Below are 24894 nucleotides of genomic sequence, written 5' to 3' on the forward strand. Positions count from 1 at the left end.
TTGAAACGTCTGCACACACTTGAAACGTCTGCACACGCTTGAAACGTCTCCACACGCTTGACAAGTCTGCACACGCTTGAAACGTCTCCACACGCTTGACAAGTCTCCACACGCTTGACAAGTCTGCACACGCTTGAAACGTCTCCACACGCTTGACAAGTCTCCACACGCTTGACAAGTCTCCACACGCTTGAAACGTCTCCACACGCTTGAAACGTCTCCACACGCTTGACAAGTCTCCACACGCTTGAAACGTCTCCACACGCTTGAAACGTCTGCACACACTTGACAAGTCTGCACACGCTTGAAACGTGGCCAAATCCTTTAATATTCTTACACTGCAGTGGTTTGGGGACAAAAGCTTCCTACATAACCAAGCTTCACATGCGTAGGTATTTGGTCTTTATCAAAAACCAACAGAACTGACAGACTTTCTTCTATTTCTCCATTCCTCCAGCGGTTCAGACGCCGGGCACCAACCACACCAGGAATTCTCTTCAGGTATTCAACCTGAACATCCGTCGTCGCCCCTGAGATGACTCTTTTAACGGGTGCTCTACTCTGAAGTTCAAAACATAAAACTTCTGTTGTCCGGATTCGTTTGAGTCCCACTGAAATCTTCCTCTGCTCTTCACAAATACAATTAATCAAAATACACCATTTTAGACACCTCAAACGGGTTTCCCACATATGCATCCTTACTCAACAAACGCATCCCAACAAGATTCATTATCATTCACACACGTATCCTCCACTCCAATTTGAGACAATTTCAACTACTGTTCTCCATTCAGCACATTTGTCTTCACCAAATTTGCTCGACGCGCTGCTTGATTCCAACTCAGCATCCACTTCCGCCGTCTTCCCACACTCTAGTCGACACATTGAAATGAAAGTGGACATGTAAACGTTGCATCATCTGCTCAGATGACAGATAAACCAACACATGTATTGACCCAAATTACTTATTGATATTGGTATGAGTGGGTTCATGTTGTTTTATAGATCTACACACAAGATCGGGGTTTGCTATTTAGAGTTGATGAACTAGACTTTCCATTGCAACAATTATGTAATTTCATTTAACGTAGCTATAACACGCTTTGGCTCAAAGCAGCCTCATAAATGTTTTCAGTCAGACATTCATTCTTGCCACACACAGTTGAAATGTCTAGCCAACATTTTGAATTGAATAACATTGCTTGTGCACTTCAGAGCTGTAACGATTTAACGTTTTGGTTAAAGGCAAGTATAAACGCATACTAGTAGTAGTTATCGTTCCTGCTGGAGAGTCTACACATTCTGGGTGATGCGAAACAATGTCAACATCTCACTGGCTTCTTCTCTGGCGAGCTCTCATTGGCTATTGCTGATCACAGTTCTGAAAGTTTGTTGTTGCACATTTCACACTACAAGAGCATTGCAGATTTTGCTCCGATAAAATCCAACATGTTTGAAAATATCGGGATGTCTGGGACTGCTCGAAGACGAGATCGGTAGCCCTCAGATTGCGTCTCTGACCTGTTCAAGTTAAATGAGCATTGGTGTCGGCCGCGCGCCCTGAGTAGGCAACGGCATGGGGGTTTTGTATCAGATTTCAGGTACAGCTAAAATTGTGTAGAGTACACCCGGCATAACTCAATTGAACTGCTAATTAGCTGACTTTACACACTGTTAAGCTAAGTGAATTAAATGTCATCAGCTAGCAAACGTCCTATTAGCTAGCTATCTTGATATAATCATTGTTAATTAAAAACACAGTCTCCAAATGCCATGGAAGAGGGTGAAATTGAATCTCCAGCTGTCATTAAAGGGAGAGTGTCGGCTACTGGACAGGGCAGGTCATTTTGTGCCAGGACATTATGAAAAAATTGTCCAGTTCCAGTACCTAGAGGGGAAAAGTTTGAGGACAGCGAGATAATAGCAACATAATATTCTGTGCTGTGTAATTGAAGTATAATGAAGCCTGTATCTTTATAATGTTTTCTGTCTTCAGATATGGAATGCTGTGAAAGCCTGTTTGTGTTACACCCTGATCTGTTTCACCTGTCTTTGTGATGGTCTCCACCCCCCTCCAGGTGTCGCCCATCTTCCCCATTAACCCCTGTGTATTTATACCTGTGTTCTCTGTTTGTCTGTTGCTAGTTCGTTTTGTTCATAAAACCTACCAGCATTTGTTTCGCTGCTCCTGCCTGTTTTCTTGCTCCTGTTTTCTAGTCCTTCCCGGTGTTGACCGTTCTGCCTGCCCTGACCCTGAGACTGCCTGCCGTTTTGTACCTTACCCCACCGTTCTGGATTATTGACCCTCATTAAAATGCAAATCAATTTATAAACATTTTTACATATGTTTTTCTGGATTTTTTTGTTGTTATTCTGTCTCTCACTGTTCAAATAAACCTACCATTAAAATTATAGACTGATAATTTCTTTGTCAGTGGGCAAACGTACAAATCAGCAGGGGATCAAATAATTTTTTCCTCACTGTATATGCCATGGGTCATTGTGGCTAGCTACTTCTTGTCCCTCATCCTAGCCTTTACAACCAAATATCACTTCAGAAATGTCAACATTTTAAATATTGACATGGCCAGCATTGTAGACCATTTCTCCCATTTTGCTGCAGATTTAACTGATCTAGAAATAACAGAGAAATGCTGGTAAAACCAGCATGCTGTAAATGTTCTCAACATGTTTGTCACCACTGCTTGTTTTGTAGATGTTGTCCTCATGCACTGCTGCTACTTTTATTTTTTATTTATTTCACCTTTATTTAACCAGGTAGGCAAGTTGAGAACAAGTTCTCATTTACAATTGTGACCTGGCCAAGATAAAGCAAAGCAGTTCGACACATTCAAACAACACAGAGTTACACATGGAGTAAACAAACATACATTCAATAATACAATAGAAAAATAAGTCTATATACAATGTGAGCAAATGCGGTGAGTTGGGAGGTAAAGGCAAAAAAAAGGCCATAGTGGCAAAGTAAATACAATATAGAAAGTAAAACACTGGAATGGTAGATTTGCAGTGGAAGAATGTGCAAAGTAGAAATAGAAATAATGGGGTGCAAAGGAGCAAAATAAATTATAGATGGGCTATGTACAGGTGCAGTAATCTGTGAGCTGCTCTGACAACTGGTGCTTAAAGCTAGTGAGGGAGATAAGTGTTTCCAGTTTCAGAGATTTTTGTAGTTCATTCCAGTCATTGGCAGCAGAGAACTGGAAGGAGAGGCGGCCAAAGGAGGAATTGGTTTTGGGGGTGACCAGAGAGTGAGCACCAGATTTGTCCTCATAGACCACCGGGGTGTCTTGGGAACAGAACAGTCATGGCAATGGTTCGATGGCATCCACATGTTTCTGTGTGACCTTATGGGTGTATGACTGTGGCTCCTTTCACATGCCAGAGTCCCCCTGACACACCACACAGGGCAAGGTCACCCAGAGCCACCCCATACTGCCACTACTGTCCCTAGCACTGTCCCTAGTCCTGTCCGTGGCCAGCGGAACACAACACAGGGTCACAGAGAAGAAGACAGAGCCCCGAGGTCAGAGGTGAGAGGCGCTCTGGTTGTGTGCTGTCTTTATCTCCACTGCTGGTGGTCCTCTATATGGTACAGCACAAGGCTGCATTGTACCCTACTGTACATCACTCATAATAGAAGGCCTGACATAGATGTTCACTCACTGTATGAGGCACACATGGTGCGGTTTGACTGGATTTCTGCAGTCCATATGACTCTCTGACTCTCACACAACTTATGAGTGATATAAGTGATATTCCCAATTCTCATATTTACTACTTTATTTTTTAGAGTCAGTGAGAAAGAGAAAGAACACTGTATATAGACATAATATGACATTTGAAATGTCTTTATTATTTTGGAACTTCTGTGAGTGTAATGTTTACTGTACATTTTTATTGCTTATTTAACTTTTGTTTATTATCTACTTCACTTGCTTTAGCAATGTTAACATATGTTTCCCATGCCAATAAAGCCCTTGAATTTAATTGAATTGAGATAGAGAGAGAGAAGAAGGTAGTGAGGAAAACAGAGAAGGGAAGAGAGGACACAATTTCTGGACTAGTTCATGTGACTTTGAATTGGGAAGGTTCTGGACTGGTTCATGTGACTATGAATTGGGAAGGTTCTGGACTGGTTCATGTGACTATGAATTGGGAAGGTTCTGGACTGGTTCATGTGATTATGAATTGGGAAGGTTCTGGACTTGTTCATGTGACTATGAATTGGGAAGGTTCTGGACTTGTTCATGTGATTATGAATTGGGAAGGTTCTGGACTTGTTCATGTGATTATGAATTGGGAAGGTTCTGGATTTGTTCATGTGATTATGAATTGGGAAGGTTCTGGTCTGGTTCATGTGATTATGAATTGGAAAGGTTCTGGACTTGTTCATGTGATTATTAATTGGTAAGGTTCTGGACTTGTTCATGTGATTATGAATTGGGACGGTTCTGGACTGGTTCATGTGATTATGAATTGGGAAGGTTCTGGACTTGTTCATGTGATTATTAATTGGGACGGTTCTGGACTGGTTCATGTGATTATGAATTGGGAAGGTTCTGGACTTGTTCATGTGATTATTAATTCGGACGGTTCTGGACTGGTTCATGTGATTATGAATTGGGAAGGTTCTGGACTTGTTCATGTGACTATAAATTGGGAAGGTTCTGGACTTGTTCATGTGATTATGAATTGGGAAGGTTCTGGACTTGTTCATGTGATTATTAATTGGTAAGGTTATGGACTTGTTCATGTGATTATGAATTGGGACGGTACTGGACTGGTTCATGTGATTATGAATTGGGAAGGTTCTGGACTTGTTCATGTGATTATTAATTGGGAAGGTTCTGGACTGGTTCATGTGATTATGAATTGGGAAGGTTCTGGACTTGTTCATGTGATTATTAATTGGGAAGTTTCTGGACTGGTTCATGTGATTATGAATTGGGAAGGTTCTGGACTGGTTCATGTGATTATTAATTGGGACGGTTCTAGACTGGTTCATGTGATTATTAATTGGGACGGTTCTGGACTTGTTCATGTGATTATGGTGCTGGGACGTGTCCTCTTTTGTCCTCACTACCTTCTACTCTCTCTCTGTCTCTCTCTCTCTCTTTCGATATCTTTCTATCTCTTTCTGTCTGTCTCTCTCTCTCTCTCTTTCGATATCTTTCTATCTCTTTCTGTCTGTCTATCTCTCTCTCTTTCGATATCTTTCTATCTCTTTCTGTCTGTCTATCTCTCTCTCTCTCTCTCTCTCTTCTCTCATTTTAATCTCCCTCTCTCTGAACAGAGATGTCCCTGGTTGATCAGAAGCAGGTGTTTCTGCCTTTTTGAGAACCCAGAAACAGCTGTCAGTTTGCCTCCTAAATGACACTTTACTCACTATGTAGTGTACTACTTTTGACCAGGACATGCTACAGGCTCTGGTTAAAAGCAATTCACTATATTGGGAATAGAGTGCCATTTTGGACATAGCCTATGTGTGGGTGAGAGAGTGTTTCCTCCTCTCCTGATCTTTCCTCCTCTTTGGATCTTTTCTCAGTCTGTTTCACAACTAACTGAGAACTTCCAGCCGCGGCCAAGAGATGACAGAACATTAAAAGAAGAGCGATTTATGACCCCCATCTGCCTGACAAGCATCTCCAGCACAGTGCAGCAGGTGTCCACGGATAACCCACTTGCATTTGCAACGTGGCATTTCTGGCCCAGGCAGCATCCAAGCCTAGCACACAAACCTCACCCAAGTCCCCCATCCAAAAAGTAACTAATCCTAGTAAGTGTGCAAGTTCCACACATTAATAAAAACCTAACCCAGCCTGTGGAGCCAACACATTACTATAAACCTAACCCAGCCTGTGGAGCCAACACATTACTATAAACCTAACCCAGCCTGTGGAGCCAACCCGGGCCCCATAAACCTAACCCAGCCTGTGGAGCCAACACATTACTATAAACCTAACCCAGTCTGCTACTAAAGCAGGGAGCTCCATATCTATCGCAGAGGGAATTCCTGGCCTCTAGTTAGAGCGTTTGGAGATTATGCACTGTCTCTGTGTTGACACTCCACCACTTCTTGACCTCTGTGACCGCTGTTCTGTTTTTTCTGCCGTCTGACAATTTGGCCTGCATGGCCCTCTGACCCTGACTGTAGAACAGACACATGTGGAAGTCACCCCTGTTGACCTCCTAAATTCACATGAGAAAGAAAACATTGTGATAGAGACATACAGGACTTTACTATACGACCCTGATAGGACAGGAGGGAAAAGATTACCATAAGTTCCCAGACGTTACTGCTACTGGCTAGCTTGCAGGTTGTGTGTGTGTATGTTGCTGTGAGTGTGCGTTGGTTCTCTTACTATGGCAGAGGGAGTCGCTGACGGGGGTGCAGGCGCTCAGCTCCACCTCGATGCCCTCATCACATATGGTGCAGGGCAGGCAGGGGTCCAGGGAGCTGTCCCGGTCAGAGTAGGTGTCGTCTATACACTCCTCACACACCGTGTCGTGGTTGTGCTCGCAGTGTGCCAACACGCCCTGGCCCGCCGGGCACACCGTGCAGGGCTCACAGCGCCCAGACACCTCATTCAGGTAGTAGTTGTAGTCACACACGCAGATGGCATTGTTGGAGTCAGTGCAGGGCGTCTGCATGCGCATCAGACCTGTACACATGGTGCAGGGGATACAGGTGTCTATGTGGCTGTAGGTCTCTGAGTAGGTCTCACCTGGAGGAGAAGAAAGAAGAGGGGGATAGAGAACAATGAGGGGAGGATGAGACAGAGGGGAGAGGGGGATGGAGGGAGGAGAGAGAGACAGTCAGTCTAATGACATGAATCATGTTTACTGCTGTGTTCATCGAGAGGGGGGACACAGTGATCCAGTGGGCTCTGGATGATTAGTGTTCTGAGACATGAAAGGTGCTCTTGTTAAGGAAGGAGTCTGAAGCCCCCCGCGCTCATTACTAGATTGATCTCTGTGTGGACTGTACCGACTGTACTGTAATGATATAGCTCTCTACTGCTCTGAACAGACGATGAGATGGCCTGTATTCAAAGTTAATCAAGCTGGGTTTGGCACAAATGATCACTGATTATTTGATGCTTGGCCACTCTTCATCATTTTAAATTATGCTTCAAGCTATTTCTGAAAATAATACATATGTCTAACAATATTGAGATGTATAAACGTAGCGCACGCCATACGCATGTTTCCCATTGTAAATAAGACTTGCCAGGAAAACGCCCTCCATTCACCTGACTATAACACCCTTCAACACACTTTATTTGCTGTATGATGTGGAACTATTGGAATTAGACAATGGGACGGCAGTTTCTAAAAGAAAGAGCAATGGCCAATTTGATCACATTTCTGTAGAGGTGTGGGCAGAATGTTTTAGTCTTTTAAAAGTGACTTTTTCAAACTAAACATGCATGCTGTGTCACGCCCTGACCTCAGAGAGCCTTTTTATGTCTCTATTTGGTTAAGTCAGGGTGTGATTTCAGTGGGCATTCTAGTTTTCTATTTCTTTGTTGGCCGGGTAGGGTTCCCAATCAGAGGCAGCTGTCTATCGCTGTCTCTGATTGAGAATCATACTTAGGCAGCCTGTTTTCCACACTAGTTTGTGAGATCTTGTTTTTGCGTAGTTGCTGTGGAGCCTGCAGAAATGTACGTTTGTTTGTATTTTGTTGTTTTTTGGTGACATTTGAAAATAAAAGTAAGAAAAAGTAAAATGGACGCCTACCACGCTGCACCTTGACCTCCTTCTAACGACAGACGTAACATGCTGCCTATACCGAGTGCCAAACACTTTATTGATTGTATATTCAAAAATGTTTTCATTAAAATGCAACAGCCCACACTTCTTGGCAAAAGACTAATTGTTTTGTTTATCAATAGATTATTGTGTTTCTTCAGCATCTGCTGCCTTGGGTCTCTGAGATGTCGCGCTCCTATCGCACAGCAATACTGTAGACTATACCCATACTGTCAAGTCTTTTACACAAGCTAACGGTATATTTACTGTGTAGGAAAAATGTATTATTTTTTTTCAGTAATGTATGCTGTATCTGGCTGTAAAGGACAGTAATTTATGCTGTATCTGGCTGTAAATGACAATAATTTATGCTGTATCTGGCTGTAAAGGGCAGTAATTTATCATTTATGCTGTGTCTGGCTGTAAAGGGCAATAATTTATGATGTATCTGGCTGTAAAGGACAGTAATTTATGCTGTATCTGGCTGTAAAGGACAGTAATTTATGCTGTATCTGGCTGTAAAGGACAATAATTTATGCTGTATCTGGCTGTAAAGGACAGTAATTTATGCTGTATCTGGCTGTAAATGACAATAATTTATGCTGTATCTGGCTGTAAAGGGCAGTAATTTATGCTGTATCTGGCTATAAAGGACAGTAATTTATGCTGTATCTGGCTGTAAATGACAATAATTTATGCTGTATCTGGCTGTAAAGGACAATAATTTATGCTGTAGCTGGCTGTAAAGGACAATCATTTATGCTGTATCTGGCTGTAAAGGACAATCATTTATGCTGTATCTGGCTGTAAAGGGCAGTCATTTATGCTGTGTCTGGCTGTAAAGGACAGTAATTTATGCTGCATCTGGCTGTATAGGACAATAATTTATGCTGTATCTGGCTGTAAAGGACAATAATTTATGCTGTATCTGGCTGTAAAGGACAATAATTTATGCTGTGTCTGGCTGTAAAGGGCAATAATTTATGCTGTATCTGGCTGTAAAGGACAGTAATTTATGCTGTATCTGGCTGTAAATGACAATAATTTATGCTGTATCTGGCTGTAAAGGACAGTCATTTATGCTGTATCTGGCTGTAAAGGACAATAATTGATGCTTTATATGGCTGTAAAGGACAGTAATTTATGCTGTATCTGGCTGTAAAGGACAATAATTGATGCTGTATCTGGCTGTAAAGGGCAGTAATTTATGCTGTATCTGGCTGAAAAAGGACAGTAATTTATGCTGTATCTGGCTGTAAAGGACAATAATTTACGCTGTATCTGGCTGTAAAGGACAGTAATTTATGCTGTATGTTGCTGTAAAGGACAATAATTTATCCTGTATCTGGCTGTAAATGACAATAATGTATGCTGTATCTGGCTGTAAAGGACAGTAATTTATGCTGTATCTGGCTATAAATGACAAATATTTATGCTGTATCTGGCTGTAAAGGGCAGTAATTTATGCTGTATCAAGCTGTATAAGGCAGTAATTTATGCTGTATCTGGATGTAAAGGGCAGTAATTTATGCTGTATCTGGCTGTAAAGGACAATAATTTATGCTGTATCTGGCTGTAAAGGACAATAATTTATGCTGTATCTGGCTGTAAAGGACAATAATGTAAGCTGTATCTGGCTGTAAAGGACAATAATTTATGCTGTATCTGGCTGTAAAGGACAATAATTTATGCTGTATCTGGCTGTAACGGGCAGACATTTTTGCTGTATCTGGCTGTACAGGGCAGTAATTAATGCTGTATCTGGCTGTAAAGGGCAGTAATTTATGCTGTATCTGGCTGTAAACGGCAATAATTTATGCTGCATCTGGCTGTAAACGACAGTAATTAATGCTGTATCTGGCTGTAAAGGACAGTAATTTATGCTGTATCTGGCTGTAAAGAACAATAATTTATGCTGTATCTGGCTGTAAAGGACAATAATTTATGCTGTATCTGGCTGTAAAGGACAGTAATTTATTCGGTATCTGGCTGTAAAGGAAAATAATTTATGCTGTATCTGGCTGTAAAGGACAATAATTTATGCTGTATCTGGTTGTAAAGGGCAGTCATTTATGCTGTATCTGGCTGTAAAGGACAATAATTTAATGCTGTATCTGGCTGTAAAGGACAATAATTTATGCTGTATCTGGCTGTAAAGGACAATAATTTATGCTGTATCTGGCTGTAAAGGACAATAATTTATTCTGTATCTGACTGTAAAGGACAATAATTTATGCTGTATCTGGCTGTAAAGGACAATAATTTATGCTGTATCGGGCTGTAAAGGTAAATAATTTATGCTGTATCTGGCTGTAAAGGACAATAATTTATGCTGTATCTGGCTGTAAAGGACAATAATTTATGCTGTATCTGGCTGTAAAGGACAATAATTTATGCTGTATCTGACTGTAAAGGACAATAATTTATGCTGTATCTGGCTGTAAAGGACAATAATTTATGCTGTATCTGACTGTAAAGGACAATAATTTATGCTGTATCTGGCTGTAAAGGACAATAATTTATGCTGTATCGGGCTGTAAAGGTAAATAATTTATGCTGTATCTGGCTGTAAAGGACAATAATTGATGCTGTATCTGGCTGTAAAGGACAATCATTTATGCTGTATCTGGCTGTAAAGGGCAGTAATTTATGCTGTATCTGGCTGTAAAGGACAATAATTTATGCTGTATCTGGCTGTAAAGGACAATAATTTATGCTGTATCTGGCTGTAAAGGACAATAATGTATGCTGTATCTGGCTGTAAAGGACAGTAATTTATGCTGTATCTGGCTGTACAGGACAGTAATTGATGCTGTATCCTGCTGTAAAGGACAATAATTTATGCTGTATCTGGCTGTAAAGGACAATAATTTATGCAGTATCTGGCTGTAAAGGACTGTGACACTTTCTGACAGAGAAAACAGTGGCCAATTGTTGGGGACTTGTCAACAATGTTTTGATTTCAAGTACAAAAATAAAACACATTGAGTTTCGTTCTTCTCACTAACAGCAAATGGTTGCATCTTGTTATTATGTTTTTATGAATAAGCGTGTCTTCATATCCCCCATTTGCACAACATACTTACTTGCCTGCTTGCAATACAATACTACAACTAACAGAAAATGTGCGTGGAGGAAAGCACATTCTCAAGCCAAGTTCACTTTTTATAAATTACTACTTTTGCATCCAAACTGGCGCACGCATGTTTTGTGGTATATTTTGTAGCTACGCAATGTTTATAAAGGAGGCCCCTGATGACTATTTGCTGAGCCAGTTGTAGTTGTCTTTATGAAGTTCCATTAGTAGAATGTGCTCTTCAGGAATGTTGGTGCTAGAAGTTGAGCCATGAAGGTGTTGACCCAAACTGGGTTATTCTCATGCTGAGAGTTCTTAGCGGTACAAAGTCATCCATTAATATTGCATGTTCTTATAGAATTTTTTCAGATATAATTGGAACCCTGCTGAATTATTCATAGAGTCTGTTATTTTCGTGGCTGTAGGAGATGAGAGTGACGTTTGGCGGGAGAGGAGGGGAGACGAGGAGAGGGAGGATGAGGGAAGAGATGAGGAGAGGGTGGAGAGGAGGAGAGGAGAGGATAAGAGAGGAGAGGAGAGGATAAGAGAGGAAAGTAGGAGACGGTGGAGAGGAGGAGGAGAGGATAAGAGAGGAGAGGAGGAGATGGTGGAGAGGAGGAGAGGATAAGAGAAGAGGAGACGGTGGAGAGGAGGGGCAGGCTGGTTTGAATAATAGAACACCGGGTTCCCCACCGGATATAGGGTTCCCCAAATCCCTCTGTACTCCTGTGTGATGCTCTTCTAAATGGGGAACAGGAGAGAGGAGGCATCTTCTGCAATCTATTCAATGTAGAGCTTAAGAGGCTTCCCTTGCTATTAGAAACAGCAAGTGATGCATGTTTGTTGTGTGTGTGTGTGTGTGTGTGTGTGTGTGTGTGTGTGTGTGTGTGTGTGTGTGTGTGTGTGTGTGTGTGTGTGTGTGTGTGTGTGTGTGTGTGTGTGTGTGTATGTGTGTGTGTGTGTGTGTGTGTGTGTGTGTGTGTGTGTGTGTGTGTGTGTGTGTGTGTGTGTGTGTGCACGTGTCTGTGTGTGCACCTGTCTGTGTGTGCACGTGTCTGTGTCAGCAGTGAGAAGTGTTGGATGGCAGTTGTTGTGTTCAGTAAGAGAGAGAGAGCGTATTGCTGGTGTGAAAAGCCCTGCAGAAATGTCCCAGCACTTGCCTTGCCTTGTAAGCTCCTCCAGCATGTAAACACAAGCACAGGCTGAGCCTAATATCTCTAACACCTTGTAAACAGCAGCACAGCTTACTACCTGACAACACAGGGTGTCATCTCCCTTACTTTAAACACACTGGAAACAGAGAATGTGAGTGGTAACGGCATTGAAACATTAGTGGAGGATAAACAGAACAGGATTGGATAAAACAGGCTCATACTGTGAGAACAGGATTGGATAAAACAGGCTCATACTGTGAGAACAGGATTGGATAAAACAGGCTCATACTGTGAGAACAGGATTGGATAAAACAGGCTCATAATGTGAGAACAGGATTGGATAAAACAGGCTCATACTGTGAGAACAGGATTGGATAAAACATGCTAATACTGTGACAACAGGATTGGATAAAACAGGCTCATACCGTGAGAACAGGATGTTGGAAACAGGAGTTTCCTACACCAACCATTTGAGGTAACACAGTGAAAAACATTGATGATGGTCCAAAATTGGATGATCCAAACATGACAATATGTTACAGACCATCAAATAGTAAATATAAATGAATATGATTCATAAGAATCAGGGAACATGTGACAGGGCAATGGAGAGACCTGAGGTTGAGCTCCCTTCACTGACAGGTGGTAGCCCTGGTCCAGTGTTATTGTTCTCTTACATTTCTCTCAGCAGGCATTTGGCAGTGAGTGGTTCAGATGGTGGTCTGGTCTCTTTATATGGCTCTGGCTAGAGGTAGCAGAGCAGCTCTGACATTGACTGAGTGAGTGGGGCCTTCGATCTGGTGGATAAATAACTGACCTTAGGGTAAATAATGATTTGAAGTAGGACTCAGAGCCTTTGTTTTCTTTTCAGTCAGGCTTGACGGTTCAACCTTTCCTCAACCTCCCCAATTATCCCGCAGTGCAACAGGCCTCTACCTAATTTTAGCTTGCATGCATAGACCCCTATGCAGTCATTGTATATAAACATGTCTAAATGTGACTGTATGCTCCAGAACCATGCACATGTGTGAGAGAGAGAGAGAGAGAGAGAGAGAGAGAGAGAGAGAGAGAGAGAGAGAGAGAGAGAGAGAGAGAGAGAGAGAGTTACCATGCCTGAGACCATGCAGAGCATTAAGGTTAGCAACATCTTTCCTCTCCTCCTGAATATGATCCTCATGGTCCCTGTCAACCTGACCACCCTCCTCTAGATATCTAGCAGTATGATCCTCATGGTTCCTCTCAACCTGACCACCCTCCTCTAGATATCTAGCAGTATGATCCTCATGGTCCCTGTCAACCTGACCACCCTCCTCTAGATATCTAGCAGTATGATCCTCATGGTCCCTGTCAACCTGACCACCCTCCTCTAGATATCTAGCAGTATAATCCTCATGGTTCCTCTCAACCTGACCACCCTCCTCTAGATATCTAGCAGTATGATCCTCATGGTTCCTGTCAACCTGACCACCCTCCTCTAGATATCTAGCAGTATGATCCTCATGGTTCCTGTCAACCTGACCACCCTCCTCTAGATATCTAGCAGTATGATCCTCATGGTTCCTGTCAACCTGACCACCCTCCTCTAGATATCTAGCAGTATGATCCTCATGGTTCCTCTCAACCTGACCACCCTCCTCTAGATATCTAGCAGTATGATCCTCATGGTTCCTGTCAACCTGACCACCCTCCTCTAGATATCTAGCAGTATGATCCTCATGGTTCCTGTCAACCTGACCACCCTCCTCTAGATATCTAGCAGTATGATCCTCATGGTTCCTGTCAACCTGACCACCCTCCTCTAGATATCTAGCAGTATGATCCTCATGGTTACTCTCAACCTGACCACCCTCCTCTAGATATCTAGCAGTATGATCCTCATGGTTCCTCTCAACCTGACCACCCTCCTCTAGATATCTAGCAGTATGATCCTCATGGTTCCTCTCAACCTGACCACCCTCCTCTAGATATCTAGCAGTATGATCCTCATGGTTCCTGTCAACCTGACCACCCTCCTCTAGATATCTAGCAGTATGATCCTCATGGTTCCTGTCAACCTGACCACCCTCCTCTAGATATCTAGCAGTATGATCCTCATGGTTCCTGTCAACCTAACCACCCTCCTCTAGATATCTAGCAGTATGATCCTCATGGTTCCTCTCAACCTGACCACCCTCCTCTAGATATCTAGCAGTATGATCCTCATGGTTCCTGTCAACCTGACCACCCTCCTCTAGATATCCAGCAGTATGATCCTCATGGTTCCTGTAAACCTGACTGCCCTCCTCTAGATATCTAGCAGTATGATCCCTTCAGCAGTTAGTGATTGAAGGCTGATGGATGTAGTGTAAATGTGCCAATTCAGCCTGAGAAGGCTCCTCCTCTCACATCAAAGTGTTTCGACCCCATTAGATTAGCATCATTAATAATGCAGCTCTGGACATCCTTAAGTTTCTCCTGTGTCTATCCTCTTTCATCTTCTCCATTGTCAGCACTATCCTGCTGTGTTATTCTAGGGGACTGTGGCCAATGGCCATTTCCCCACTAATGTCAGACAGCTTTCCTTCCTTAACTCTTTTCTGTCTTTCTGCTATGCTAACATAACATAACTGACCTTTCACTGGCTCTTGTTTCTCTGTAGGGCTATACGTTAAACGTTCTGAAACCTGCATGCCGGTTTCTATTTGTCTTTTAAAACTTGAAACATTTATTTAACATTGTGTAATTATCGCCACGCTTCTGCTTGGCTCGACCCCAAGGTTTACAACATCTGTTTAGGGTATTATTAACATTCCTATAATGCTATTATTAGGATGTTAAAAAGAGAAGTCATATCTGGTGACAGTTATGTGTTATCCCTCATTAGCTCACCTAGTGTTGTTCTGGGGTCAGTGGAGTAATGCAGTAGTTTCCGCTGTAGGAGCCACAGAGGACTCTCAAACTAATTTCTACTCATTCCCCCATTACCCACTGATCCACAATCAGTCAGTCCTCTTTTACACACTCCATTGACTAAGGAAGCTGTGGTTCTCCTCTCTCTATGTCCTTCTCTGTCTCTCTCTCTTTCCCTCTCTCTCTCTCCAAATCCCCAACTGAACCCCATTCAGTCAGAGGACTTTCTAAACGCTTCATTGACTGGCCTTTTCTCTCTCCATCCCCACTGATCCCCAGTCAGTTTCAGCCCCTTTGTGATGCTTCACTGAGAAGCAGCTCTGGATGTGCTGTGTCCCATGACAGGCAGAGAGAGAGAAAGTGGAAAGGACTGATAAATATTTTAGCGGTGCTGACGTTGGCAGGCGTCTAGACCTGAAAGGATAGGGCAATGAGGAGGGGAGGTGTTAGCGGGACAGGAAGTAGAGTATCCAGAGAGGAAGAAGAGGTAAATAAAGATGCACCCATATTTACCATGAAACAGGAAATGGATGCTCTGAATGTTTTTTCACCTTTTAAAATATTAATACCTGCGCTTTATGAAATACTGCTTCTATCTACGTATATAGCTTTTGTTATTCAGGATTAAGCTCCGTGCTTTCAGCCACTGACATCCATTTATAACACTCTCAGGCCCTATTTTTGTTAGTGTTTCAGGGATGCATCAAGCACAATAAGATTTTATTTGGACTAACAAAAATGGACAGGAAGAGAACAATTGTAAATTGACTCAAATTGTCACAAACTAATGCAATTTTGCTAAATTGTGGAAGGTTTACCACATTATTGATACCATGTCTGTATCGTGGCTCACGATAATAGTTTTCTAGGGCTTCCCGAATGCAGCGGTCTAAGGCACTGCATCTCAGTACTAGAGGTGTCACTACAGATCCGGATTCGATCCCGGGCTGTGTAGCAGCTGGCCGCGACCGGGAGACCCATGAGGTGCGGCTGACTTCCGGGTTAAGCGAGCAGTGTGTCAAGAAGCAGTGCGACTTGGTGGCGTCGTGTTCCGGAGGACAAATGGCTCTCGACCTTCATCTCCCCTGAGTCCGTACAGGAGTGGCAGCGATGGGACAACACTGACAACATTGTTTTCTGCATCCCTGTGTAGGATATGAAATGGGCGTGGCGCACTGGTATAATTAGTCTGTTTAAATGTGTAAAGATGCAGTCATATAACATCATGCAAGATGAATGAGCAGACCCTGCTCTTTGGTGCCTGATGCTCCCTCAGACCAGTTTTTGTCCCCGTTACAGCCGATGAGTCACATAAAGACTGGTAGGGAATGAGAGTGGAGCGTTCAGTAGTGGTTTATTATTTCCCATGAAAAGAAGTGACAGCATTTATACATTTTAATTTATAAATTAAGGACTCCTAGGGCAGGGTTCAGTAAAACCTTAGAATACAAGTCCATATTAGGATGTCTCTGCTGCTTTTGCAGAGAAGCCAAGCGGCTCCAGTTTCCTGCTGTAATCCATCACTTTGTGTAATTTGCTGATAATAATGATTAATTAGTCTCCATTCCTCATCCCTCCTCTTCCATTTCCATTTCCCCTCCCTTCCCGTTGTTCTTTTACCTCTCCATGTACACTGTCTGGTTGGCTGTTCCCCAACTGACCAGCTGCTGTGGATGAGACTTTGATCTTAAACTGCCAAGCTCCAGGAATGTTTGGAGGTTACATTAAATAATATGTGCATACCATGTCTTTACACATTGTTGGGCAGCAGTTCACAGGCATCACAGGCCAGTGTTGTGTCTGTAGGAGCTTGTTATGGTAATACTATATCAAGCAGCAACACAGGCCATCTTCTGACTAAATTACTTAATTGATCTAATTTTAGACCTCGTCTGTTCTGTGTCCTGCTCAAATAGTGTTGGAAGACACTGGCATTCCTGGGATTTGTAAAGGACCTCAACTGAAGAATACTTTGTCTGTGAATTGTCACAATTGTGAAAGAAGATCCTATTTGTACGACTCAGTCAATAGAGCAGACCTGACACCAGTCATGAGTCACAATGCACTCAGACAATCTGCTCATCCACCACAACCATGCAGTGACCTTTGAGAACTACATTTTGACTTATAGAAGTGCTGTAGAATCCAGCTGACTCTCTCTCTCTCTGGATTCTATTTCTATGCTACGCAGTGACCTGTGAGAACTACACTTTAACTTCTACCATGCATCTTAACTACTGTAAAGGACAACAACAGAAAGAGAGTGAAATAGAAAGAGAGGGAAAATGGTGAAACAAACCCTAAGATGAAGTGCATATGTATGTTTGCATAAAGGCTCTTCCTCTCTGTAGGACGTTGTAGCACAACATTGGCACCTCTCCCGTCCCGTTTTATCCGTCCCGTTTTATAATCAGTGCTTATGGGTTTCAGCCTGAGTTGTAAGTGAACACATTTGGCCCCACTTACAGCCATCAAACATAGGAATCCCTGCTTGTTTCTAAAGAACACTTTGTTATTAAAGCAGGGACAGAAGGGTTTTTGTTGTTATGTGCAAATTGGACAGTCACATTTTTGTTCAGGCTTTTTTCTGTTTTGATTGGATGGTTTTAGACGGTGGGGTATTAATGTGTAAATTCCTGTTGATGGTGTAAATGAGTGCATATAAGGTGAATTGTATAGTTCAGGGATTTTTCTGCCATTGAAATCATTGAGGTGGCTAAGTCCAAACAGTGTAAAAAAAGTTATAATATACTGTATATATATACTTTTTTAAATACATTTTCGGGATATAAAAACACTTTCAGTGTGTACTTAAATGACTAAAACCAGACATAAAGTGTGTAAAAAAGATAATGGACCTATATATTTATAGACAGATATATAGACAGACAGGGAGAATTGAAAATTCTAAAAACAATGAATTTACCATTATAGATGTTGTTATTATGTTTGAGCAAAAGAACACAACATTAGCCATTCTTTACCCCGCCAAGATGGGGGCTTCTAAAATTATGACACGCCAACGAGCCAACCGCGCCCCCTGCCATGCCCATCACCTAAGCCCCTTTTTGATCCAGAAGAAAACCTCTATTTGTGCATTTGAAAATAGCTGTGTGTTCGTGCCTGTGTGCATGTGCATAATACAGTATGCCTGTATAGATGTGTACTTGTACATTTGAAGGATGAACTCACTGTCTAGGCACTGGGCGCAGACGGTCTGGTTGGCACCACACCTCCTCACCACCCCCTCTCCAGGTGGGCACACCTCGCAGCACTCTCCACCCTTGGTGTACTGGCCTGACTCACAGGGCACCTGCACCGCCCGCTCCATCTTAGAAGCCACCAATACCCCAACCTGGCACAGACAGAGGAACAGACAGAAGGGTGTTAAAGCAGAGGTCACCCATAATACTGGCTCATAGAGGGGAATGTTTTGAAGGCAAAAATGACAGCCAGGTGCGTATTACAATCATGTTCCTAATCTAACCTCGTATCATGATTCACAATAAATAATTTTGTCTACATCTAAATCAGAGACAAATTCTTCTACAGAGCAATACATTGTCCCACCCTCAGAGAGCCTTTAAAGGCACATAAAGGCAAGCCTCAAAGTGCTCACCCATGACTGGTCCAAGTAACACCTATAAGCATATGTGCCTAATGCACAACCTCATATTGCATGTTAGCACTTCAATATATCCTCCCCATACACACACACACAGACACACATGCATGCACACACTCGTGCACACACACACACTTCCCCCCCAGAATTCCTGTTCCGATCATCCATGTCCAGCCCACTGCCCTTCGCACTGAAGCTGTCAATCTGCAGGGTGTTTACAAAGACTCCTGAACCCATTCATTTATAAGATCTACCTTTGTTTTTCTAATACTTGATTTGTGTTTTCTTCACCATAGGGGTTACTCTCCTCCTTATTTATTCGCTTGTAGTGCAAATGTTAGTTGAATGCTGCTGGCTGGAGCATACTGCAAGTCCAGGCGGGACTGCTTGGGGAAGTAAAGCATTTGAGGAGCTTAACTTTTTCTTTAAGGCCAAGACAAACGGAGCTGTCTACGGGGCTATTGGTCAGACTCAGTACTGTTGATGGAGGGCCTGGGAGAGTTAACGTCCTTGTTTTTCTCTCTAATTGCTAGGTGTGGTAAAAGACAGATTCCTCTCTGGAATTTGCATAACAAGTCCTCATATTGCGCAACTTAAAACTATAAATTCACACACGCACGCAAAGGCATACACACATGCTGCTTCCTGCTACACACAATCTTCTCTCTGTCTCTTTATTTCCAGTCTTTTTCTCACTGCCTCTCTCCACTCTCCCTTCTCTGTCACTTCCTTTCTCTCACTCTGATACAAATGCCAAACAGCTTCACAGGCACAAGACTAAAGCATGTTTTCATACATACAATACATTTAAATAAGGAAACAATCATGTGAAGCACATTCTGAAGTCATAATCATCAAAACCATTAGACTGAAACGCTTTAATGTTTAATGCCTCACATTTTACTAAGAAACACTGCTGGTCTCACTCTCACTGAGATGCCTTCTCTCTCTCTTTAACTGTCTCCCTCTCTCCCCCTCCCTCAGCCCCTGCTTTCATTCAGAAACAGATGCACTGAGAGCAGCCGCCAGCACAGCTCTCTCTCTCACTCTCCGTCGATCGACTAATCCGCTCTGTACATTTCTCCCTCTCTCTATCTGCTCTGTGTGTGCGTGCGTGCGTGTCTGTCTGTGTGTGCGTGCCCCCCCAGTGATATCCCCCACATAATCTCAAACCCTCTCAAGGGCGCAACTTTGGTTTTAGAAGTGGGGGGACATAACTATTTTATTACATTTTTATCCAGTCGGATAAACACTCCAAACAGTCTACCCGACTGCTTGGAGGCATCTGCATGGTCCTAAAGCACACCATTGCCTCATTTTGTACCACAATCCAATGATAAAACTGGGGAGGACTAAAGTGCAATTTCAGAATCCCCCCACTCTTGGCATGTCTCCCTCTGTTGGAGAATTGCCCAAAGCATTGTTAAACCACACATAAGCATATTTTCTTATCCTTACTAATTTATGCAAACTTTGGCTCTAAACCTCTGTTTTTATTTGAATATGGTCTTACAATGTAATCATGAATGTGAACTTGGAATGCCGCCCAACCCCCCAAGTTTATCTGTATCTGTGTGCATCTTGTCAGTGAAATAAACTGGCATTTACCAGCTTCCCCTCTGATAAGGAGCCTGCTACTCTCAACATGATCTGAGTGACTGAAATGGTGCTGCATGGTCAATCTGACGTCTGCATTGGCCGTGCAGCATTTAGGGTGATATGGCCTCTGCAGAAGTCAGGGTATTCATACTTCTTGAGCTTAGAGGAGCAGCGCAGAACTGTTGTGAAGGAAGTTGTCAAGGAAGTGGATTTGTGTTTATACAGGACCTCCTGACCTACAGTTGAAATCGGAAGTTTACATGCACTCATGTTGGAGTCATTAAAACTCGTTTTCAACCACTCCACAAATTTCTTGTTAACAAACTATAGTTTTGTCAAGTCGGTTAGGACATCTACTTTGTGCATGACACACTTAATTTTTACAACAATTGTTTACATACAGATTATTTCACTTATAATTCACTGTATCAATATTCCAGTGGGTCAGAAGTTTACATACACTAAGTTGACTGTACCTTTAAACAGCTTGGAAAATTGCTAAAATGATGTCATGGCTTTAGAAGCTTCTGATAGGCTTATTGACATCATTTGAGTCAACTGGAGGTGTACCTGTGTATGTATTTCAAGGCCTACCTTCAAACTCAGTGCTTCTTTGCTTGACATCATGGGAAAATCAAGAGAAATCAGCCAAGACCTCAGAAAAACTATTGTAGACCTCCACAAGTCTGGTTCATCCTTGGGAGCAATTTCCAAACGCCTGAAGGTACCATGTTCATCTGTACAAACAATAGTAGGCAAGTATAAACACCACAGGACCACGCAGCCATCATACCGCTCAGGAAGGAGATGCGTTCTGTCTCCTAGAGATGAACGTACTTTGGTGCGAAAAGTGCAAATCAATTCCAGAACAACATCAAAGGACCTTGTGAAGATGCTGTAGGAAACAGATACAAATGTATCTATATCCACAGTAAAACGAGTCCTATATCGACATAACCTGAAAGGCCACTCAGCAAGGAAGAAGCCACTGCTCCAAAACCGCCATATAAAAGCCAGACTACGGTTTGCAACTGCACATGGGGACAAAGATCGTACTTTTTGGAGAAATGTCCTCTGGTCTGATGAAACAAAAATAGAACTGTTTGGCCATAATAACCATTGTTATGTTTGGAGGGAAAAGGGTGAGGCTTGCAAGCCGAAGAACACCATCCCAACCGTGAATTAAGGGGGTGGCAGCATCATGTTGTGGGGGTGCTTTGCTGCAGGAGGGACTGGTGCAGTTCACAAAATAGATGGCATCACGAGGGAGGAAAATTATGTGGATATATTGAAGCAACATCTCAAGACATCAGTCATGAAGTTAAAGCTTGGACGCAAATGGGTCTTCCAAATGGACAATGACCCCAAGCATAGTTCCAAAGTTGTGGCAAAATGGCTTAAGGACAGCAAAGCCAAGGTATTGGAGTGGCCATCACAAAGCCCTGACCTCAATCCTATAGAACATTTGTGGGCAGAACTGAAAAAGTGTGTGTGAGCAAGGAGGCCTACAAACCTGACTCAGTTACACCAGCTCTGTCAGGAGGAATGGGCCAAAATTCACCCCTTATTATGGGAAGCTTGTGGAAGACTACCCAAAACGTTTGAACCAAGTTAAACAATTTAAAGGCAATGCTACCAAATACTAATTGAATGTATGTAAACATCTGACCCACTGGGATTGTGATGAAAGAAATAAAAGCTGAAATAAATCATTCTCTCTACTATTATTCTGATATTTAAAGTTCTTAAAATAAAGTGTTGATCCTAACTGACCTAAGACAGGGAATTTTAAATGTCAGGAATTGTGAAAAACTGAGTTTATGTATATGGCTAAGGTGTATGTAAACTTCCGACATCAACTGTACCTATCATGTCAATGAGGAGCTATACGGAGCCCTCCGCATTGTCACAAAATTAGAGCCGCGCACAGCGACTTCCCTCCGTAGACTACGCAATAGCATCACACCATCCATACGGAGCCTCCGACCACATTGTCGGATCAAGCATAAATTGGCTTTAAGTCTTTAACTCAAGCGTGTAGAATAAGGTAATGCCCTCACACACACACACACACACACGCACACACGCACACACGCACACACGCACACACACACAAACACACACACACATACACACACCAGGTCACATCCCCAGCCTTGAGATGCCTGCTTTGCACTCTCCCCGATTTCATAGTCAATTAGAGACTATTTCTGAATCTAATTCTACAAACATGCTCTATACTAACACAATGTTATAAAGAAGATGTGAAAACAGACTACTCCTGAGTAATGTAGAGGGCCGTTCACATGGTGAGTGAGTGAACAAGCCTTATTAGACCAGCAGGTCTTGAAATATCAGGAGGATTAGCCTATGACAGCCACTCACCAAATAATAGCAAATAGTTTGTAATCCTCCCCATCACCATTATCATCACCCAACTATCGAAAGTTCACACTCATGTCATGAATTGTTCAAAACTTTCTGAACTTCAGATAAGTCACTACCTCCACTTCAACAGAAGCCTACTTCCATAAAAAGAGAAAATATGGGTATTTTAGGATTTCATAACAGATTCATGCATAAAAACTGTTATTAGATCATGTATGGACTGAAATGTTAAGGGTTTGATCAGTCATCAGTAAATGGCACAGATCTGTTTCATGTATGCATACTCAGTGTTGGGGAAGCTACTCTGAAAATATAGTTTACCAAGCTACCAATTACTTCACACTGGAAGAAGTTAAACTGGGTATATGAGCGAAGTAGGCAATCATTTTCTTTTTTTCAGCATTAGACCTGCCTAATTCTCACTTGAAACATTCGTTTTTTTTGTTTCTTAGGCTAAATTACACATTCTGTTAACATATGACCTCAATTGCAATTTGTTATCTATGGCATTTCAGGTGCACATATAAACGTTTTTTTAAGAACTAGTTTGGATATGGTGAACTACTTTTTCAAAGTAACTTTAGTACAGTAAACTATATTTGTCTTATGGGTAGCTTTAATGTAGCTTAAATTCTTCCAGTGTGAAGTAATTGGTAGCTTGGTAAACTATATTTTCTGAGTAGCTTCCCCAACACTGAGTATGCATATTTACCGATGACTGAGCAAGCCTTTCATTTCAGTCCGTATGTGATCTTACCACAGTTTTAAATGGATGGACCTGCTATGAAATCCTACCTTGGGCTCTGGCACCTGCCTATGAAAACCGTCTAGGATGGTTGTTCTATAAAGGATTCAGATGAAGAGCATGGGGAACTATAACTGTTATTATAAAACACACATTCGGGTTTATTATGCTTAGTTCTGAGAAGTGTGTGTGTGGGGGGTGGGGGGGAATAAACACCTTCCCTCCAGCAGCTCCTCAGATTAGTATCGTGACTAATTTGCCAGCATTAGATGGGGAAATACGAGGGACAGTGCAGGGATCCCCAGTCTAATACAACTACAGTGTTATAACGCAAAGTAATAAAATGAAAACAATGAACATGTTTCTCCCATGCTACCTATTCAATCAAATGAAATATATATTTTTGAAATCAGAGTTATAAATCATGCCACTACTCACCACTCCAAACAACATCACCAATGATAAGGTACCCGCCATGCTTCGGTTTCCTACAGTGTCATAAACAAATAGACTATACTAAATGGATACTGCAAAGGAACATACAGGACGAATTGTTCATTTTAATTCCAGTGGCAATTCTTTATCAATGAGTCCGCAGTGAATTCCCCATGCTCTTCGCTGCCGTGTAGCGTTCGAGACCTTTTGAGAGTGAGATGCGTCGCATTGGCAGGTCACTGGTGCGTGCGTGAAACGTCCCGGCGCAGACTGACTGTACTGAGCGCTATCCAGCAGTGCACTGCGGAGGCAAGAGTCGTGCACGAACTGAAGAGAGGCACGTCCACTCCTTCCCGATTTACCCTGTGACTTCTGCAGTAGTCGACTTGCACGACCTACACCTGGTATCATCAACTAGATTCAGACGTGCGTCAATTTTTTCTTGAGTGGATGGTTGGGGGGCAAGAACATAGTTACAAATCATTTGTAGACTTCAAATTGACCGCATTAAGCCCAAACAGATATCATATTTGACTAACACATAATACTTCCAAACCTTGCTTGCATTTGTATATGGTAATGCGTGTCTATATTATGCATGGAAATACTTGGGAACAGATATTCCAAATTAAAACTTGGAGCTGATTTACATTGTTTTATGTCCAACAATGAAAATGCAACCACACAAAAACACCTGCAGTACAAATTCGTCACTCTGGCCGCCAGTTGGGGGACCCTGATCTACACAGACAAGAGACAAGGATAAACTGGAGCCACTTTTCTGACACTTCATCTATATCTCGCTCTCTCTCTCTCTCTCTCTCTCTATCGCTCTCTCTCTTTCTCTCTATTGCTCTCTCTTTCTCTCTATCGCTCTCTCTCTTTCTCTCCCTCCCTCCCTCTCTCTCTCTCTCTTTCTCTCTATCGCTCTCTCTCCAAAGCGTTGGATTGCATGTTGTTTGCTAAAGAATGCATCCCCGGAAATCTACTTGAAATCTACTGGGTAGCTGCTTTTTTCACATGCATTTTCATTGACCATTTCTCATTTATGTGGTCTGTATTATTGCGTCAACTGTATATTAATGGTTGAATTTCATGAGCTGGTGCACACCCCAAAAGTTGGTAGAGGTGCTGACCAATGGCGAGCAAACTATGTAAAAAAAAAAAGGAAATAAAAAAATAAGAGAGAGTCGCATACTCTATATA

At 42.3% G+C, this 24894-nt stretch overlaps 1 protein-coding gene across 2 annotated transcripts in view; it reads right to left on the bottom strand.

Moving 5' to 3' along the window:
* Window positions 1-23966, bottom strand: part of LOC139421516 (tumor necrosis factor receptor superfamily member 16-like) — a 46880-nt gene extending 22914 nt beyond the window's left edge. Inside the window, exons 1-4 of one of the 2 annotated variants that reach the window (XM_071172479.1) lie at window positions 23893-23933; window positions 23692-23741; window positions 18089-18251; window positions 6387-6749 (exon numbers count right to left, since the gene is read on the bottom strand). In XM_071172479.1, the coding sequence (XP_071028580.1) occupies window positions 6387-6749; window positions 18089-18251; window positions 23692-23741; window positions 23893-23917 (601 nt within the window). In that variant the 5' untranslated portion in view covers window positions 23918-23933. Of the gene's footprint in view, window positions 1-6386; window positions 6750-18088; window positions 18252-23691 lie in introns of both variants that reach the window. The other variant, XM_071172480.1, reaches the window with a different exon arrangement.
* Window positions 23967-24894: the final 928 nt, after the last annotated feature.

The sequence above is a fragment of the Oncorhynchus clarkii genome, chromosome 12, assembly GCF_045791955.1.
Source record: "Oncorhynchus clarkii lewisi isolate Uvic-CL-2024 chromosome 12, UVic_Ocla_1.0, whole genome shotgun sequence".
Classification (NCBI taxonomy): Eukaryota; Metazoa; Chordata; class Actinopteri; order Salmoniformes; family Salmonidae; genus Oncorhynchus; species Oncorhynchus clarkii.